General features: G+C 31.3%; 1 protein-coding gene across 3 annotated transcripts in view; it reads left to right on the top strand.

Moving 5' to 3' along the window:
* Positions 1 to 19,467, top strand: part of LOC143076376 (protein-tyrosine sulfotransferase 1-like) — a 32,614-nt gene extending 13,147 nt beyond the window's left edge. For 2 of the 3 annotated variants that reach the window (XM_076252112.1, XM_076252113.1), the window contains 4 exons: positions 1,635 to 1,890; positions 4,718 to 4,785; positions 10,426 to 11,280; positions 12,072 to 19,467. In XM_076252112.1, coding sequence (XP_076108227.1) covers positions 4,724 to 4,785; positions 10,426 to 11,280; positions 12,072 to 12,363 — 1,209 coding nt within the window. In that variant the 5' untranslated portion in view covers positions 1,635 to 1,890; positions 4,718 to 4,723 and the 3' untranslated portion in view covers positions 12,364 to 19,467. The remainder of the gene's footprint in view (positions 1 to 1,634; positions 1,891 to 4,717; positions 4,786 to 10,425; positions 11,281 to 12,071) is intronic. The other variant, XM_076252114.1, reaches the window with a different exon arrangement.
* Positions 19,468 to 19,850: the final 383 nt, after the last annotated feature.

The raw sequence follows: 19,850 nt of genomic DNA, 5'->3' as shown, positions 1-19,850 counted from the left end.
ATTATGTATATTACATGTACATAAAATATTATATATTGTTAAACATATTATAATTAATTGCAATTAATCTGTGTCTAATTAATGTGGCCTGAAATTAAGATTGTCTTCTTTCCCTATTGAATAATTCAAAAGCAGTTATAATACATGTAAAAAAGTTCTAAACTTCAGGTGATATTAATTACAGGATAACATGACTTATTGCCATTGATACAAGTTTACATACTTTAAAGTACATGTAATATATGAGCACGATGAACAATGAAGGTAAAAAAGAATAGAAAGGTTGGTGTTTTATAATGTTTATGTTTATATCCAAATGTTTGTCAAGATAGAAAATGATTAAGTTTGAATAGTCATTTGGAATTTTTGATAGCTTTTTATTAACACCACTTTGCTATTCTGTATTTAAACTTAATAAATTAAAAAAAGAAAAAAGAAAAAAAAATATTAGAGAATAATAGGCCAAAAAATGAATGTGTCCTCAGTACACGAATGCCCCACTCGCACTATCATTTTCTATGTTCAGTGGACCGTGAAATTGGGGTAAAATCTCTAATTTGGCATTAAAATTAGAAAGATCATATCATAGGGAACATGTGTACCAAGTTTGAAGTCGATTGGACTTCAACTTCATCAAAAACTACCTCGACCAAAAACTTTAACCTGAAGCGGGACAGACGGACGAACGGACGAACGGACGAACGAACGAACGGACGGACGGACGGATGCACAGACCAGAAAACATAATGCCCCTCTACTATCGTAGGTGGGGCATAAAAATGAATCTAGGGGTACCTAGCTAAATTTAAAGAATAGAGAATAGTGGGGTACATAAGTATAAATAATCAGAGAATAGTGTTGATCGACTAAACCAATATCAAACATTCCTAATGAAGCTTTCAAATTAGGATTTTTATGCCCCACCTACAATAGTAGAGGGGCATTATGTTTTCTGGTCTGTGGCTCCGTTCTTCTGTGCGTCCGTCTGTACGTCCGTCCGTTCAGGTTAAAGTTTTTGGTCAAGGTAGTTTTTGATGAAGCTGAAGTCCAATCAACTTGAAACTTAGTAGACTTGTTGCTTATGATATGATCTTTCTAATTTTAAAGCCAAATTAGACTTTTGACCCCAATTTCACGGTCCACTGAACATAGAAAATGAAAGTGGGAGTTTCAGGTTAAAGTTTTTGGTCAAGGTAGTTTTTGGTAAAGCTGAAGTCCAATCAACTTGAAACTTAGTAAACTTGTTGCTTATGATATAATCTTTTTAATTTTGAAGCCAAATTAGACTTTTGACCCCAATTTCACGGTCCACTAAACATAGAAAATGAAAGTGGGAGTTTCAGGTTAAAGTTTTTAGTCAAGGTAGTTTTTGATAAAATTGAAGTCCAATCAACTTGAAACTTAGTACATATGATCCCTATAGTATAATCTTTCTAATTTTAATACCAACTTAGAGTATTACCCAATTACACAGTCCATGGAACATGGAAAAGGATAGTGCGAGTTGGGCATCCATGTACTTTGGACACATTCTTGTTTGTCTCAAAATTTAGTGTAAATGATAAAAAGTTGATCTCTCAATGTGCCATTAACATGATTCAGGAAATCATTTATAAGATTATGTAAACTTTCAGGTAAAAAGTACAGTAAAGACAGCACCTGGACTATGAAGTAGCAGTGTGACATTGTGTTTATAGATATTGATTTGTTTGACAGTTTCAAATTTGATATAACTCTGTGTTAAACAGTTATATTGATTGGCTGCAGATGATACACAATGCATACACTATGTAATAATCTGTGCTAATGATAGATCTATAATCCAAATGGTTACTGATGGGATAAACTTCTGTTTAAACAAAAATGGATATTTATTTGTTTATTTTTCTTGTAAGTATATATTATGCTCATTAATTGCCTGCTGTTTTTCTTATTTCTTTTTTCTGTTCCTTTCAAGAGTTATGCCCCTTGCATGTTGATCTTTAGAATTATAAGATTATTTTGGTTTCCAGATGAACATGAAACAATTGACTGGTGAAAAATAATGTTTATCCAATTCTTGAACCAATGCATGTATATATCATAAACTTAGTCCTCTGTGCACGATTTTATCATTTTTTACGCAAATAGATCGTATAATCGTCAATTTTTTGTCTGTTATGAATTAACAAATATGGCTGCTCATTAAATGCCGTGTTTTGAAGCCGAAGTTTACTGATTGTCACCATATAGTAAACAATCAACAAAAAGCATGGGTAATGAGCACGTGTTTAACATGTACAATCAGATAGTTTAATTTAATGATAGATTTCATACGGAAAATATGTTGGCGAATTGCTTCCTGGAAGCAAGCAATTAAAAATTGGTAAACTTCTAAATGTGGACAAATTAAAGAATTTTCCTCAGAAAAAAGTATATGTACATAAGTTGTATAAAGAAAACTATCCATTTAGTTATAAAAACATATGCATATTTTTTTTTAATTTGAGGTTTCATATGACTTTAAGTATCACTTGTCAGAAACCCTTTCAGATTTGAGCACATTTTTATGATGGATAAAATACAAATCAAGTTCAATTTTGAATGTGTGATATTTTTAATTATTCAAGAGTTATGTTCCTTATTTAACTATCTCAAACATAGGTTTATTTTTATGTTTCTGGATAATAATTGACAGATGCATGATGTCATGGACCACAAATTACTAACTTTGAGGGAGTTCTGATTTTACAGATTTGACAATTCTTGATTCAGTGCCATCATGGTTATGCCCCTAAAATATCGTTAAAAGAATAGTTGTCGTTTACTGTTTTTGTTGGTTTCTGGATAAAAGTAATAAACTTGATTTGGTTTACAGTTTCTGTTTAAGAATTATGCTGCCATAGTGTTGGTAGCTGCCTAGTTGACAAATGTTCTACACTTTTTAGACCTTGACACATTGGAATATAGACACCTATTTATTGTTAAAGACGTTGACCTCTAGATGTCTTTTTTTTAAGTCGGGTTGCTGTCATTTACCCCACCTCTATTATTATTCATATGAAGTTTGGCTAATTGTGACATATTATAAACATGTAGTTGTAAATGAACACTACAACAAAGTTATAGATATCAAGGTATAAACAAGATCATATAGTATATCATATTTTTTTAACACATCTTAGAAATATGAGTTTAAAGGTTCTAAAAGTTATGATAGTAATTATAAGTCAGATTGTCATCATAGAATGGTTATGTTACATACGTAGAAAATTCTTAGGCCAAACAAAAATCAGAAGGTTGTCCTAGAACAAAGATAATTATATTACATATGTAGAACATTCTGAGGCCAAACAAAAATCAGAATGTAGACCTAGAACAAAGATAATTATATTACATACGTAGAACATTCTGAGGCCACACAAAAATCAAAATGTAGACCTAGAACAAAGATAATTATATTACATACGTAGAACATTCTTAGGCCAAACAAAAATCAGAATGTTGACCTAGAACAAGGTTAATTACATGAATTATAGGGGGAAGGTTGAGATCTCAAAAAAACATGTTTAACCCCAATGCATTTTTGCGCCTGTCCCAATTCAGGAGCCTCTGGCCTTTGTTAGTTTTGAATGATTTTTAAATTTAGTTTCTTGTGTATAATTCAGAGTTTAATATGACATCAATAATCACTGAACTAGTATATATGTTTGTTTAGGGGCCAGCTGAAGGACGCCTCTGGGTGCGGGAATTTCTCGCTGCATTGAAGACCCATAGGTGGCCTTCAGCTGTTGTCTGCTCTATGGCCGGGTTGTTGTCTCTTTGACACATTCCCATTTCCATTCTCAATTTTATAGGAAATTCTTTGGCCAAACAAAAATTAGAATGTCGACAGAGAACAAGGATAATTTTAACGGTCAATGATTTCATTTTATTTTGATTTTTTTTACACAGGATACTTAGCATGCTTCAGGAGATAAGTAGTGATAGAATAGGTTCCTTTTTCATGCGTATAATATAGTTTTTAGCTAAGGAGAGGGTTTTTTTCAAATCTGTTTTGTGTTGGGTTTTTATTCGTATTTTTAGCAAGCCTTAAACTGCCAATGTTTTTCCTATCATGCTTACAGAGGATTCATTTATTTTCATAGGTACGAAAAGGTTAAATTTACCAAAAAAAAAATTTCATAGATATTTAATTTCATGGTTTTACAAAAGTCTGCATACAAACCTAAATAAATATTTTCATTTCTATGAAAATTTAAATTTGCAGTTCACCTGTACCCACAAAACTTCACAATATGATAATAAATCCTCGGTATATTTTTCACAAGGAAATTTTTACGTATCATGCAACTATGACAATACTGTACAGAATAAAGATGTGTCTACCTGGAGATCTTCAGTATATATACAATTACATAAAAGATTTGGTCAATTAACATGCATGATATAGATCGGAAGAAAAAAAATTGTAATTGTTAATTTTTTTTGCTCCAAATATTTGAGAAACATGAATAAATTTACATATGACAGATGTAAAATACAGGTTAATTTAAGCCTTAGGTAAAAACAGAAAGTTTAATTAAAATATAAAATCAAGTATATAAGCACATCTGAAATTAATGATCAGTATGAACAGGGACACCTCTTGTCATAAAGGTAAATACATCCTATTTATCATACATGCTTCAACTATACAAAATAAATGACCATTTTAACAATGTTTAATTCATTTTAGAATTGAATGAAAACCAAAAGTGGAATACAGTGGGGAACTGATGGCACACTCCATCGATATAAATTCAGGTAAGATTCAGTAGTAATTTTAAATCAGATGGACACAGCTTGTGATTGGAACATAGAAAACTAATTTGAATCAAATTCAGATATTAAGGTTATTGTCATTAGGAACACATGGAAAACTGCATCCTTGTATATTGTTGGACACATTTAAAACTTCTGGATACAATAACTTGTAAATCAGGGAGAATTTTGAAGATAACAGCCAAGCTTCTTGTCCATGAAACTATGATTTTATGATTAGTAAAGATAACTATTAAAGAGAAACATTTCCAGGCGCGTAGCTGCTTTTACGCAAAAAATCATTTGCTTGCACATGTTTTTCACAAAAAAAAAAATAAAAAAAAATCCTGAAATTGAATTTCGGATAGTCTTTAGTCTTTCCGGATTATCGTGTCTGGCGGTGTCTGTACTTGCAACTACAATCACGACACAAAGTTTAACCCCGGTAGAAATAAAAATAAAAATGAAGAAGCTAGATTTTTATTTTAGCACAGGGTCCGTGTTTTTCATCTGTAGTTAGTTTTCAATGTTGAAAGTTTTTGCTTGTCATTTTGTGTCTTATCTGTTCCCGGGTTTCCAAATTACGAAACCCACTAGGATGTTACTATCGTTTCTTGAAATATGGTATAGTAAGAAACAGATAGGGTATTTATCATTTTCATCATAAAATGGTCCAAAAAAATTTTCGCCTCGCTTCGCTCGGCTCAAAAAAATTTTTATTTATTTTTTATATATGCTTGCACTTTATTTCAACTCAGCTACCCCCCTGATTTCAAGACCCTTTAAGGCCAATCCAGGCAATAAACACTCTATTATAGCAATCCAGGGAACAGAAAAATTTGAAGAGGGAGTAGATATGACTTTTTTACTTCTATTTATGGAAGAAGAAAAATAAATCTAAATGTCCAAGGGATATAACTCTACCTCCAAAATGATATAACTATAAGTTAGTAAAAAACACTTTTACAAGTATACCCTATTATTAGTTAAATGTAAAAAATGTACTAAGAAAACAGTTCAGCTACATATGTTTTAATTTTAAAACTTTCAATTATGAATTTTTGAATTATTTTGTGGATTAAAATGTGTACCTCTTACTTTATTATCTTTTTATTACAATAATTAATGTATTGCCTATGTTAAGAAGTCAAGTATAGTTTTTTAGGGGGATCGTATAATGGTATGATGTCGTCTGCGTCGTCGTCCGAAGACACATTTGGTTTCTGGGCAATAACTTTAGAAAACATGAATGGATCTCTTTGAAACTTCATAAGGTTCTATACCACAAAAGAAAAGTTGGTATTGATTATGAGGATGATGGTCCCAACCGTTTGGGAGTTATTGGCCAAAAAGGGGCCCAAAACAAGCATTTTTCTACTTTTAGGATATTAACTTGTGTATAAGTATTTCAATTGCCCTGAAATTGTACCACAATGTTTAATTCCACAAGTAGAAGATTGCATTCATTTTGGAAGTTATGGTGCCAACATTTTAGGAATAACACTGCCAAAAAGAGGCCAAAAACAAGCATTTTGTAGTTTCTGAACTATAACTTATGTGCAAGTGTATGGATCTCTCTGACATTGTACCACAAGGTTCCATATCACAAAAGGAAGATTAGGTTTGGGGTTATTGGCCCATTCATACCGGAATTAGGGGCCAAAAACAAGCATTTTTATATGACCTAAAATTTTCTTATTTGTATGACGTTGGCGTCATCATCGTTGTTGTTTTCATCATCCAAAGACACATTGGTTTTCGCACTATAACTTTAGTTTAAGTAAATAGATATGTATGAAATTTAAACGCATGGTTTATGACCACAAAAGGATGGTTGGGATTGATTTTGGGAGTTTTGGTCCAAACAATATAGGGATTAGGGCCCAAAAAAGGGCCCAAATAAGCATTTTTCTTGGTTTTCACACAATAACTTTAGTATAAGTAAATAGAAATCTATGAAATTTAAACACAAGTTTCATGAATACAAAAGGAAAGTTAGGATTGATTTTGATAGTTTTGGTCCCATCAGTTTAGCAATTAGGGGCCCAAAAAGAGCCCAAACAAGCATTGTTCTTGGTTTTCGCACCATAACTTTAGTATAAGTAAATATGAAATTTAAACACAAGGTTTATGACCGTAAAAGGAAGGTTGGGATTGATTTTGGAAGTTTTAGTCCAAACAGTTTAGGGGTCCAAAAGGTCCAAAATTAAATTTTGTTTGATTTCATAAAAAAATGAATAATTGGGGTTCTTTGATATGCCAAATCTAACTGTGTATATAGATTCTTGATTTTTGGTCCCATTTTCAAATTGGTCCAAAGGGTCCAAAATTTAAATTAGCTTGATTTTAACAAAAATTGAATTCTTGGGATTCTTTGATATGCTGAATCTAAACATGTTTTTAGATTTTTGATTATAAGCCCAGTTTTCAAGTTGGTCTGAAATTGAACTTTGTTTGCTTTCAACAAAAATTGAATATATGGGGTTCTTTGATATATGCTGAATATAACCATGTATTTAGATTTTTGATATTTGGGCCTGGTTATCAAATTGGTCCACATTGAGGTCTAAAGGGTCCAAAGTTGAACTTTATTTGATTTCATCAAACATTGAGTTCTTGGGGTTCTTTGATATGCTGAATCTAACCATGTATTTAGATTTTGGATATTGGACCATAATAGGTAAATGTCCAATTTAAAATTAAAAATTTTTAAGTTTAAGTTCTTAGACCACATACATTCTGTGTCAGAAACCTATGTTGTGTCAACTATTTAATCACAATCCAAATTCAGAGCTGTATCAAGCTTAATGTTGTGTCCATACTTGCCCCAACTGTTCAGGGTTGGAACTCTACCGTCGTATAAAGCTGCGCCCTGCGGAGTAACTGGTTCTAGTTTCTGACAATAACTTGTGTAAGTGTGTGGATCTTTCTGAAACTGTACTACAAGGTTCCATAATTCAAAGGAAAGACTGGGATTGAGTGTTGGGGTGATTGCTCCCAGGGATGAGGGGGGATTCACAAAGTTTGGGGGTTCCAATATTTTTAAGGGGTTTAAAATTTTTTTAATTTTTTTAAAATTTAAAATTTTTTAAAAGTTTCAAGAAGAAATCTTTAATTGCACAGTATTGCACAATAGATTTGTAAGATCTTGACATTTTTTTGTGTCAGAAACCTATATTATGTCATAAATTAGTTCACAATTCAAATTCAGACAGTATCAAGCTTGAATATTGTGTTAATATTTGCCCCAACTGTTCCGGGTTCAACCTCTGCGGCTCATATCAGGCTGTGCATTGAAGCATTTTATTTAATTCCAACTTAATAACATTTGTTGCTTTATTTTTTTGCTCAGTTAACAAAATATTTTTTGTATGAAAACCGGTACAATTCTGGTTATATATTAACTTTTTTATGTTAGAATGTAAATGGATTTCAAACATGTTAACCTATTTTTAAAAGAAGTCAAATATTCATCCTGTCCTTTGAAACCTCATTGTTATTTATAAACCTAACTAATAAAACTTTTTTTTTTAATACTTAAAGGTTGATATTCATCAACTTATTAAAGTAAAAAAAACACTCAAAAGGAAATGTAAAATAAAGTAAATAAAATCACATTATTAATTGTATAATTTGTTTATGCAGACATTTATGACAGGGCAGTTCACATTGTAACATTTGTTGTGACATAGTTCATGTAATTAATATTTGTAAAAAAATATGTATACATTCTAAAAGTAGCACTAGAAAATAAATAAATACTTTATACAATGACACCCATTTTATACATTTGAACCTTGCATTGGAGGATCCAGGGGTGGTTCCAGGGGTTTAAACCCCCCCCCCCTTTTTTTTGGCAGATCAATGCATTTGAATGGGAGCATATAGTTGGAAACCCCCCCTTCCCTTTTAAAATGGCTGGATCCGCCCCTGCCTTGTGTCACATAAGTTTACAATACACTGATTATAAAAAGTGTGGATAAAATAAAGGGTAAAATGCAGGGATTTCTTTTTTTTCCTTGAAAGGTACAGAAAATTTGACTGTAGAAAGCCTGTAATTGGGAACTAATAAACAATTAGACTGACATTAGACTCAGACTTCTCTTGAACTGAATTTTAATGTATGTATTGTTATGTGTTTACTTTTCTGCATTGGCTAGAGGTAAAGGGAATGTTGATATCTCACATACATGTTTAACCCTGCCGCATTTTTGTGCCTATCCCAAGTCAGGAGCCTCTGGCCTTTGTTAGTCTTGTGTTATTTTAACTTTTAGTTTCTTGTGTACAATTTGGAGTTTAGTATGGTGTTCATCATCACTGAACTAGTATATATATTTGTTTAGGGGCCAGCTAAAGGACGCCTCCGGGTGTGGGAATTTCTCGCTGCATTGAAGACCTGTTGGTGACTTTCTGCTGTTGTCTGCTCGATGGTCGTGTTGTTGTCTCTTTCACACATTCCCCATTACCATTCTCAATTTTATAATGTACTAATTAATCATGTTAATTTTTATTTAAGGTGGTACCTAACACTACAGGGAGATAACTCTGTAAAATCAGCTAAACGTTTTGATTACGTTGTGGTGTTAAGAGAATATCAAGCTTCTCAATGATCAAAATAAGTGTTCATCAAACTGCTATATAACCAGTGTAATTTTTCTGATAAAACTGTTAGTTCAAATTTTTTGAAATTTTTATATTTTTGTCAAAGAGTAAAAGTAAATACTTTGTCAAAATTTTAAGAACATTAAACAAACCAAATTAATTTTAGTTAAAGTGTTGGGTACCACCTTATGTCTGTTGTAAGATAAACTGATACCTAAGATTGTTTTCTCAATCAAATCTTTTTTTTAAACATTTTTTTTATTTTAATCATAGATATAAGAAGATGTGGTATGTGTGCCAATGAGACAACTCCCCATTCAAGTCACAATTTGTAAAAGTAAACCATTTTAGGTCAAAGTACAATAATAATATATTCAAAGTCATAAACATTTGTCCAAAGCTTGTCCAACCTCACAGAAAAAAGTAATAAAAGAATTTAAAATAAATGAATGAAATAAAAAAGAAACATACATGGCATACATGACGTAAGAAATGTCTATTATTAAAAAAAAAAAAAATTGAAAACCATACCATCTACAGTTGTGAATTAAACAAGCCCCTGGTTTCAACTACATAGACTGGTTTGAAAGTGCAGATTTAACATAACCAAATACAGTAATAATAAAAAAGGAGGATTTTTGAGTAAAAATTAGATAATCTAAGAGAATCCTGTTTGTAAGAATTTATTATTGGTTGTTATTTTAATGTTAAAGTAAGATGGTATTTGTATGTGTCCACACTCATTGTAGGTACAATACAGATAGAGATGAACAAACATGTTGTGACTGAAGGTATTACTATGTGTCCACACTTATTTTGTAGGTACAATACAGATAGAGATGAACAAACATGTTGTGACTGAAGGTATTACTATGTGTCCACACTTATTTTGTAGGTACAATACAGACAGAGATGAACAAACATGTTGTGACTGAAGGTATTACTATGTGTCCACACTTATTTTGTAGGTACAATACAGACAGAGATGAACAAACATGTTGTGACTGAAGGTATTACTATGTGTCCACACTTATTTTGTAGGTACAATACAGACAGCGATGAACAAACATGTTGTGACTGTATGATGGGGATGAAGTTGAAGAAATCCATGTGTTATGTTGTTGTTTGTTTTATCAGTGTTCTTCTGATTTGTTATAATTTTCTACAATGTGATAAAAAGCCAAATATGATCATGGTCCCGTCAGAACACGAGAAATTTGTCTATACCCAACAAGGAAAGGCAATAGAATACGGCAGAGAAAGTCCGTTAATCTTTATTGGCGGGATGCCTAGAAGTGGAACAACTCTAATGAGAGCAATGATTGACGCACATCCAGACGTACGCTGTGGAGAGGAAACACGCATTGTTCCAAGGATATTGGGAATGCGAGCTCAATGGTATAAATCAGAAACTGAAAAAAGACGATTGCAAGAAGCAGGAATTTCAGATTTTGTAATTGACTCTGCTATTTCAGCTTTTGTGTTAGAAGTGATAGCGAAGCATGGTGAAGCAGCTCCAAGGCTGTGTAATAAAGATCCATTTACTCTGAAATCCAGTGTCTACTTAAAAAAAATATTCCCAAATTCAAAGTTCTTGTTTATGATACGCGATGGGCGGGCAACAGTACATTCTATCATCTCACGTAGGATAACCATTACAGGGTTTGATTTAACAAGTTATAGAAATTGTCTGTCGAAGTGGAATCGTGCCATGGAGTCCATGTATGCTCAATGTTTACATGTAGGTGCTAGACACTGTTTACCTGTGTATTATGAACAGTTGACATTGCACCCTGAATTGTGGATGAAAAGAATTCTTAAATTTTTAGAAATTCCATGGAATGATACAGTTCTTCATCATGAAGATTATATTGGAAAAGAGATCTCACTGTCTAAGTATGTATAATTATATTGGAAATAGACATCTCCATGTTTTAGTATGCATATTATATTTTAAAAGGGGGTTCTAGGTTTGCGCTCATTTCCTTTTGTCCATCTGTCTGTCCATCTTTCCATCTGTCAGTTTTACACAATTTGTTCCTTTATGCTTACATATATAGATTTGATATTGTTATATCATGACAAGTTACAGATCAGTTACAGATCAAGGTAGAATTTTGTTTCAATCTGAGGATTTTGTCCAGAGTTATGGTACTATTGAACTCGCTCAAATAAGAAGTTTTCCACACTTTTTTTCTTCATGCTTGAAGATATTGATTTGATATTTGGTATGTAGTTTTATCATGATAACTTATAGATCGAATTTGAATTTTGTTCCAGTCTGATGATATTGGACAGAGTTATGGTCCCTTGACTCAGACAATGAACTTAAATAATCAGTTTTCCGCTATTTTTTCGTCATGCTTATAGATATTAACATAATTAATTAAGCCACTTATCATGCTTATAAATGATACAATTAACCAATCTCGGTCAGCAAGACTGTTCATAGATTATTTTTTTTATAAGAGAAAATGAAGAGTTATGCACTGTGGAAATAGTAAAAGCACTCTGAAACTTATATTTCTTTAATATATTTGTAAATAGTTTAATAAAAAAATATATTTTGCTATTGTAAAGATAAAATATATGCAACGCAGTAGATATTAAAACTATGTTCTTTTATACTGTTTATTTACTGTAGCTTTATTAATGGTAGAATTATTGCAAAATCGTTTTAATTTCAGGACAGAAAAGTCATCTGACCAGGTTATACGTCCAGTAAATATTGATGCGATGGCCAAGTGGGTTGGACATCTACCAGCAGACGTTATCAAGGACATGGCTACCATTGCTCCAATGTTGAGAATTCTTGGTTATGATCCGGAGTCCAATCCACCAAACTATGGAGCCCCAGACCCTAGAGTGGCAGACAATACAATGCACATGCATCAAAATGAGGGGTTTTGGAGGAAAAAAGAAGAAGAATTATTAAAATCTGAACAAAAACAAAGAAAAAGACATACAGAAAAAAGTTGATGAAAATTAGTACAATTTTAAGTTAATCATATCTGTAACCTATATTGTGTTTCTGATTGTAAGATATTGTAAGTGATTTGGTGAGAAAATAGCCTTGACATTAATGTTTTGGTAACATGAGGGGGATGTGATCTTTTATGGTATTTTTGTTGTTGAAATTATGTATCACCAAAAATAATATTATATTTTACAATTAAATGAGACATGCAATACTTTGCCATCCAAACCCACAAATGGAAGTGTATCTGAGACATATAGTTTATGTCAGAACAAATGTTATTACAAGGCTAAGGAAAATTTTACAAATAACTCCTACTAAGAAATCGGGGAATCTGGATCACACTTCAAAAAGAATACTTCATGTACTTGGAACTTTAAATCTATAAAATTAAGTGGAGCAATATAATCAAAAAGGGACCTTACTAGAAAAACTAACACAGTCTCTCCCCAAGGTAGCCATTTGTAAACCTTCATGACCTTGAAAATGCATGTACATGTCGTTGTCCTAATTACACATTTAATGTAGCCATGTACCTGTACAAATTAAACATATACCTGGAACCTGGTATTATAAGAGACTACTTATTTTTTCATAAGATCTACAGCCGATCACATTGAGTGTGTAGGTAAAGGTAATATTTTTGGTTAGCTTGTTTGCTAGCTGAACTGTGAAGTCATTACTAGGTAAGGTATACTACAGATATATTGGTTAGCTGTCGGACTTCACGGTTCAGCTAGCAAACAAGCTAACAAAAGATATTACCTTTACCTACACACTCAATGCAATCGACTGTTAATATATACAAAAACAAGACTTTTTCTAAGGTTGAGTTCAACAACAAACTTTTGGTATCAGTGATAAATAAATATTTGGCTTTTTTCTATGAAGGATGAGCTGAAGAACAAAATATTGTTTTTGTATCACTATTAAATAAATATTGTTTGTATTTGTAAAACTTATTAACTAATATTATGATATGTGAGGGTAATTTACATGTGGCTTATTCGCTTAATATCTTCAACTTGTTTAAATCAAGGAGGTTATATTAGAAGGAGAGAGGACAAAAGACGATAATTACACATAAAATGTTACCGACTTTTCTGTAAGTGGGTGTTAATTACTTGAGATCGACTCTGTCACAGAGGGAGATTTTGTCCTAATTACATACCCGAGTAAGAACGGAAACACCCGAGGTGTCATAAACTGACTGGAAATATAGTTATTGACATATTAATACGATTTTGTTTGATATTTTTTATTATTAAAGTAATTAAAAATTTAAATTTTATGTTAAAAGTTAACTAACCAATAGAAATGAAACGAATATCGGTCTCATTGCCGTCAATGTTAATACCAACAGAAGGCACTTTTACACTGTTCCCGATAAATTTCTCTATGTTTCAATTGCAAATATTCTTTCCGATCGTTACCGGTCACCGTAACTAAAGTACTTTGCATATTCGTATATTTTCTATGATTATTACCTGCCAATTCTCATCAACAGGAATTGACAGGTGAAGCGAAAATCTTTGTTTAAAGCACTGTAGTATTGAATAAAAATTGAACACTAACTTTCATTTAAACCCTCATAACTTTGTCATTTCTTTATCTTTTTTCACGGTAGACAGACGATTGATTTTGAAATTGCGCTGCCAATCTTTTTCCATATCATAAACACCTATACACTGCATTGTTAGCAAAAATACACCTGAACTTTAATGACCCAGTCACTGATAACAATCATATGACATATGCGATTTATCTAATAGCCCGAACTGCTCGCGGTAACAGCCCGGTACATCAGAGGGCCATGTCAAGTGGGTGATAAACATGTCGGTTTCTTTATATTTTTATAATTTTTCTCTGATCGAACTGCTATCCTGGGGATGCTAATTTTGTATCAAGCAGAGTGTTCCCTCTCCTTCTAATATAACCTCCTTGTTTAAATCTAGTGGGTGTTATAAAGTCTATCAATCAGTCATTCCATCTGTCCAACTAAATCCAACAGCTACCAGAATTTTAAATTTCTGATGATATTAAGCTAAATTTTGATTGATATCTAATTATGATAAATTATTGTCCTTTGAATTGAACAACATGTGGGGTTATCTGTTTTGTCCATATAAAAACATATACATGTAGTTTCAAAAGTTAAATACAAATTTGGTTTAACCTGTCAGAAAACAAAATTATTAATAGCTTCTGCAAAAGTTATTTATTTTAAGATTTAAAAAAAGAAAGAAAATAAACATTTTTATTTGAATTTTAGTAGATTTTAAAATTCATTAATGTTGTTGTGTTCAGCTGTATAAATTGTGGAAAATTCTACAATTTTAGTAAATATTTCATGAAAACAAGAAAAAACAATTAAAATGTTGGAATAAATGAATTCAATGGTGGGATTTTTTTCCATGAAGCTATTGCACCACATTTATAATGATTTTAATATAAAATCTATTCAGATAGCATCACAGTTTAAAAATATCAGCATTATACCAAGGTGCAATAAGGCCCAGAGGAAGCTCGTAATACATGTTGTGCGATTGTTAAAATTGATGAATTACTTAGTTATATTCAATTATTTACTTTAATCATTAGATCATCATTAAACTCTGGGACATGTGGTCAATGACAAATAATATAAGTTGTATTGGATAGAAATTGACCTTATGCTAATGAATATCAATCAGTTATTAACCTATTTTAGGTTTAAAATCTCTAAAGAAAGTCTAACTGTTTGAAAATTTAGTTCGTATGAGAACCTTATAAAATTTAAAAGGACAAGATTAATCAAAGTCTTAAACATGTTAACATGTATAAATGCACTTATCTAAGGTTAATTTCTATTGGATGGTGCTTATATGTCTTCACATCCATTGTTTTAATGTTCATGGTTTTGTTAAATTTAAATTATCAGTTGTATTGAAATTATCTCTTGTTTTGTTGTACTCAGTCCTGCCATTGTTAGTGTTTGTTTATTACATTACTTACCTTACAATACTTACTTCAATTCTTACTTAACAACCTTTTCAGTCCCATTTAGGGGCATTATGTTTTTGGGTCTGTGCGTCTGATTATTCGTTCGTCTGTCCCGTTTCAGGTTTAAGTTTTTGGTCAAGGTAGTTTTTTATGAAGTTGAAGTCCAATCAACTTGAAACTTAGAACACATGTTTTCATGATATGATCTTTCTAATTTTCTAATTTTAATCCCAAATTAGAGTTATGACCCCAATGCAGGTTGGGCATCCGTGTACTATGGACACATTCTTTTTTAAATTGTTCTACAAAACTTCTCAAACGTTTCTAATGGTTCATCAATATTTTCTATAAGACATGGATTAGGCCAAAGCTCATACAAGATGCATGTTCCAAGATAAAATTGAATCAAATTGTCATTGGTGAGGGCAGCGTGTTTACAAATTGTGGAAATGAGATGTGATTTATCTTGATCATCATCATTTTTCATCATCTGTTTTTTGTTCAAGTTTATTATTGTTTTTATGTATGATTGGTAGCTAAGGTCATTTCATCTGATGGTCAATTTTCAATCATAAATTATATCCCCCGCCATTGAAATATTGTTTAATTACATTCAACAAACACAGATATGTATTTGAGAATTATTTCTTCTCTCAGGTTATTTTTTTTTTTAAGACCAAAACAATTTTTTGAATATAAAAATATCATAACATAGTTTGTTTTTCAATCCAATGTGGATAATATTTTTTTATAACATCAATTTCATAGATTCATCGTTTCATTTTCTTATGAAACAAGATCTGGTGAAGTAATGATTGTATTACACTTTAATAGAAATGGATGACGTGATAATTTCCTTCATTCATCTTTTCATTTTCTTATAAAACAAGATCTGATATAGTCATGGTTGTATTTAATTTTATGAGAAATGGATGACAGCTTAGGTTTGCTCAAGACAAAGTTTCTTATTTTTGTATAATTTGTAGTGTAATAGGATGAAAGTATACTGAGTATTCATATATTTAGTACCAACCAATGGATTGAGTTAGAATTCTATTTTGTTAGATACATGTTTTTGACAAATTATATGTACTCTATAGAAAATTTATATTTCATGGAATGGCAAGGTTAGTGGTATATAACCCACTAAATCCATGAAAATTACTACTCATGAATATAAAATTTTGTTCTCTCGTTTCTTGGACCACAAAGGGGGTGCGCACTGAACACAAATGTGCACTATACATACCAAAAGATGGTAGTAAAAATACTTATTATGAATCCAGAGTAGTGTAGAAATTGCTTTAAGGGGTAGACCTTGGTTCAGGGAGATAACTCTTTAAATCAGTTATGCGTTTGTAAAAGTCAATTTCGTCAATGAATTTTAAGCATTTACCTGAAACAGATAGGAAATAATCTATGTATCCAAGAAGCTTAGAACATATTTATGAAAATGGTTGACACAAACGTACTGAGGATTTTAAGAGTTATTTCCCTTAATCTAGGTCTACCTCCTTGAGATATTTCAAGCTTTGTGCCAAAAAGAGATCTAGTCAGAAATTTTGTCTCATGTGGAATCAAAGTTAAGGATAATGTATCCTTGTGTTGATTCAATGCTAAACATATGGAAATTTTATAGAAAACAGCCTTTCCCCTTGTACTCTCAAATTTGGCAATTTGAGGACTGATAGATATAGGATTATTGCATGCAGTGCTAGCATTAATTTCCTTAAAACAAGTTTATTAATGTCGTTATTGGTTAAAGCAAATATAAATATGGACCAAATCAAGTACATCTTTTAGGGTGTGCTCGACTTAAGTGACTCATCACAAGTTGTTTCGAAATTACAGGTTGCTTAGAACTTTTTGTAAAAAATAAACGCTAGCACATCATAGAAAAGCAAGTGAGTAATCTATGATTCAAATTTTATAACAAAAATCTCTGTATTAAAGGCTGTGGATTTTCTATAAAAATCTTGGTTTATTTGCAACAGTCTTTTTCAGTTTTAAAAATGCAATGATATTGCTTTGCATCAAGTTTTCCCTTGGTATATGTACAAAATGGCCTATCTTTATTATTCATTATATCTGTAGTTTTGATACTATTGAAGTTTAAAAGTTCGTATAAAAATGGCTACAGAAGGGGTCATAAACCTTAAATAAAGAGATAGTTTTAAGGTCCTGTAAACTTGGAAATGATTCTGATGAATATTTATTATTGTGAAAAATGCGACAGGGTTATAATCGCAAAAGTTAAATCTCACATTTTTTTTACATGAATCAAACTAGATTTTTCTGAATATCGCCAAAATTAAAATTGCATAATAGTCTAAAATGACGAAACTGCAATAATTTCTGAATTTACAGAAATAAGATGTGGTGTGATTGACAATAAGACAACTCTTCACTAGATATTTAGTATGCTAAGGACTTATTCATTGAAATGCATGCAGTACATGAGATTAAAATCATCCCTATAACTTCAGTCATGCTCTATTTACTTTTTAACTACAGTATTGTGTTCATTAGATTGTTTAAATTAAGTATCAAAATGGTAGTCCAATATTGTTGTAATGTTCCTGAGAGCAACAGTCCTTAAAATTATTATCGAGATTGTAGTCATAAGCTTTGCATGACATAAGATGTGTAGTAATAAACTGATTTACAAGTACAGTGTAACATGCCTCATCCAACACCTAAGTATTCCAACATTCCAACACATTTTCATGGTCCTAAAATATTGCTATCCTTGGGGAAAAAAACCTGAGTATTCTGACACCCTGCTTAATGAAAACTGGTCCCCCAGTGTGTCGGATAACACAGGTTACACTGTACCTTGGAACATTTTTTATTAGTTTAGTATTTTGTACAAGCTTTAAGTCTGTTAAGAATTTAAGTCAGCTGGTATCTGAGTAATTTTTTCCATGACATGAAATCTATAGGGAATAAAAATTATTGAATATTTGTTTATATATGTGTTAATTATTGTATATTGAGAAATTTATGAACACATGTGAATGCATGTTAATCGTTAAATAGTTGTAAACACCTGTGTTACGATATGTGTGTGGATGCACTCAGAATAATTCTGAATATAACCAAGAATATTTTGAAAATGGAAACAACTTAACTGATGGACACATGGGCATAAGTAAGGTTTGCATGGAGTGAAAACAGTCTGTCATACTACAAAGTTGTCTCCCTTTGATAAAAATTCTAAATTTGAAATATTATACTATTTTATCAACATTTGCATTGATTATTTTTCTGATATTATATCTTATGAAGGATAAACAAGCCTATAGCATGTATTTTTATTTATTCCACTTAAAAAGAAATTTCCTTTCCTTTTTACTAGATGTCTTGGATTTTTTAAAATTATATCTTATATTTTTATATATATATCTACTGAAAAAAGCAGGAGTCGGTTTCACAAAAAAAACTTACGATTAAGATTGATCGTAAGTCATGAACAAATCAGTAAATTTACGATAAACCTAAATGGAAAGTATTTTTGTGAAAACTACTTCAGATGTCTTATAAACCTTGCTTTAAAACATAAAAAGAATATGGTATGCCATGAAAGCCACTTTATTCTGTTCTACAGTATATATTTTTGTTATCTCCCCTTGACCACCATGTTTTATTTATATATATTTTTCACACTTAAGTATGTTGTGGGGCCAATTGTTTTGTAAAAGCTACAAGGGGAATAACCCTTAAATTCATTAGTAGTGGATTTTCCATTTCTAACTAATCTCTTAGCATTCTTATGAAACAATTCAATTATATGAGTTACTTAGAAGCTTAGAATATATTTTAGTAAATGGTTTATACAAACACATCAGTGATTTTTTATGTTTTACCCCTTTGCTTAGATTTACCTTCTTATGTGAAATATATACTTTCATTATCATTTTGTAGTTTTTGTCAGCAAATCATTAACCATATTTATCTCCCTTTCATATCAGGGTTAATAATCCCTCTGTCCTTTTCTTTCTAAGTTTACATGCATTTTATTTGTTTATTACAAAAAATAAAGGTCTGTATAATCCTTGTACTCTGATATATATTGTTATATACAATTTAATTGTGATCAAAAAAATAAATTATATATTTCTTGATGTTAAAATTTTACTGCACTGATATTTATATAGAAAATGATAATGCATAAAAACGAAAATTGGATAACCAACAATATCGAATGGTGTAACACACCTTAAAACACTATAATAACAACAAACTACTCCCAAATTCTACATACAAACAAGAACAGTAACGAAAATAACAAAAAATGCATGGTCCATATAATATAAAAAAGATGTGGTATGATTGCCAATGAGACAACTGTCCACAAGAGACCAAAATGACACAGAAATTTACAACTATAGTTCATTGTACAGCTTTCAACAATGAGCAAAGTCCATACTGCATAGTCAGCTATAAAAGGTCTTGAAGCCTGGCTTTAAACATACAAAGCATGTGGTGAGCTGGAATATGAAGCAAC

Source organism: Mytilus galloprovincialis, chromosome 5, assembly GCF_965363235.1.
Source record: "Mytilus galloprovincialis chromosome 5, xbMytGall1.hap1.1, whole genome shotgun sequence".
Taxonomy (NCBI): domain Eukaryota; kingdom Metazoa; phylum Mollusca; class Bivalvia; order Mytilida; family Mytilidae; genus Mytilus; species Mytilus galloprovincialis.
This window is presented reverse-complemented; position numbering and strand designations above follow the sequence as displayed.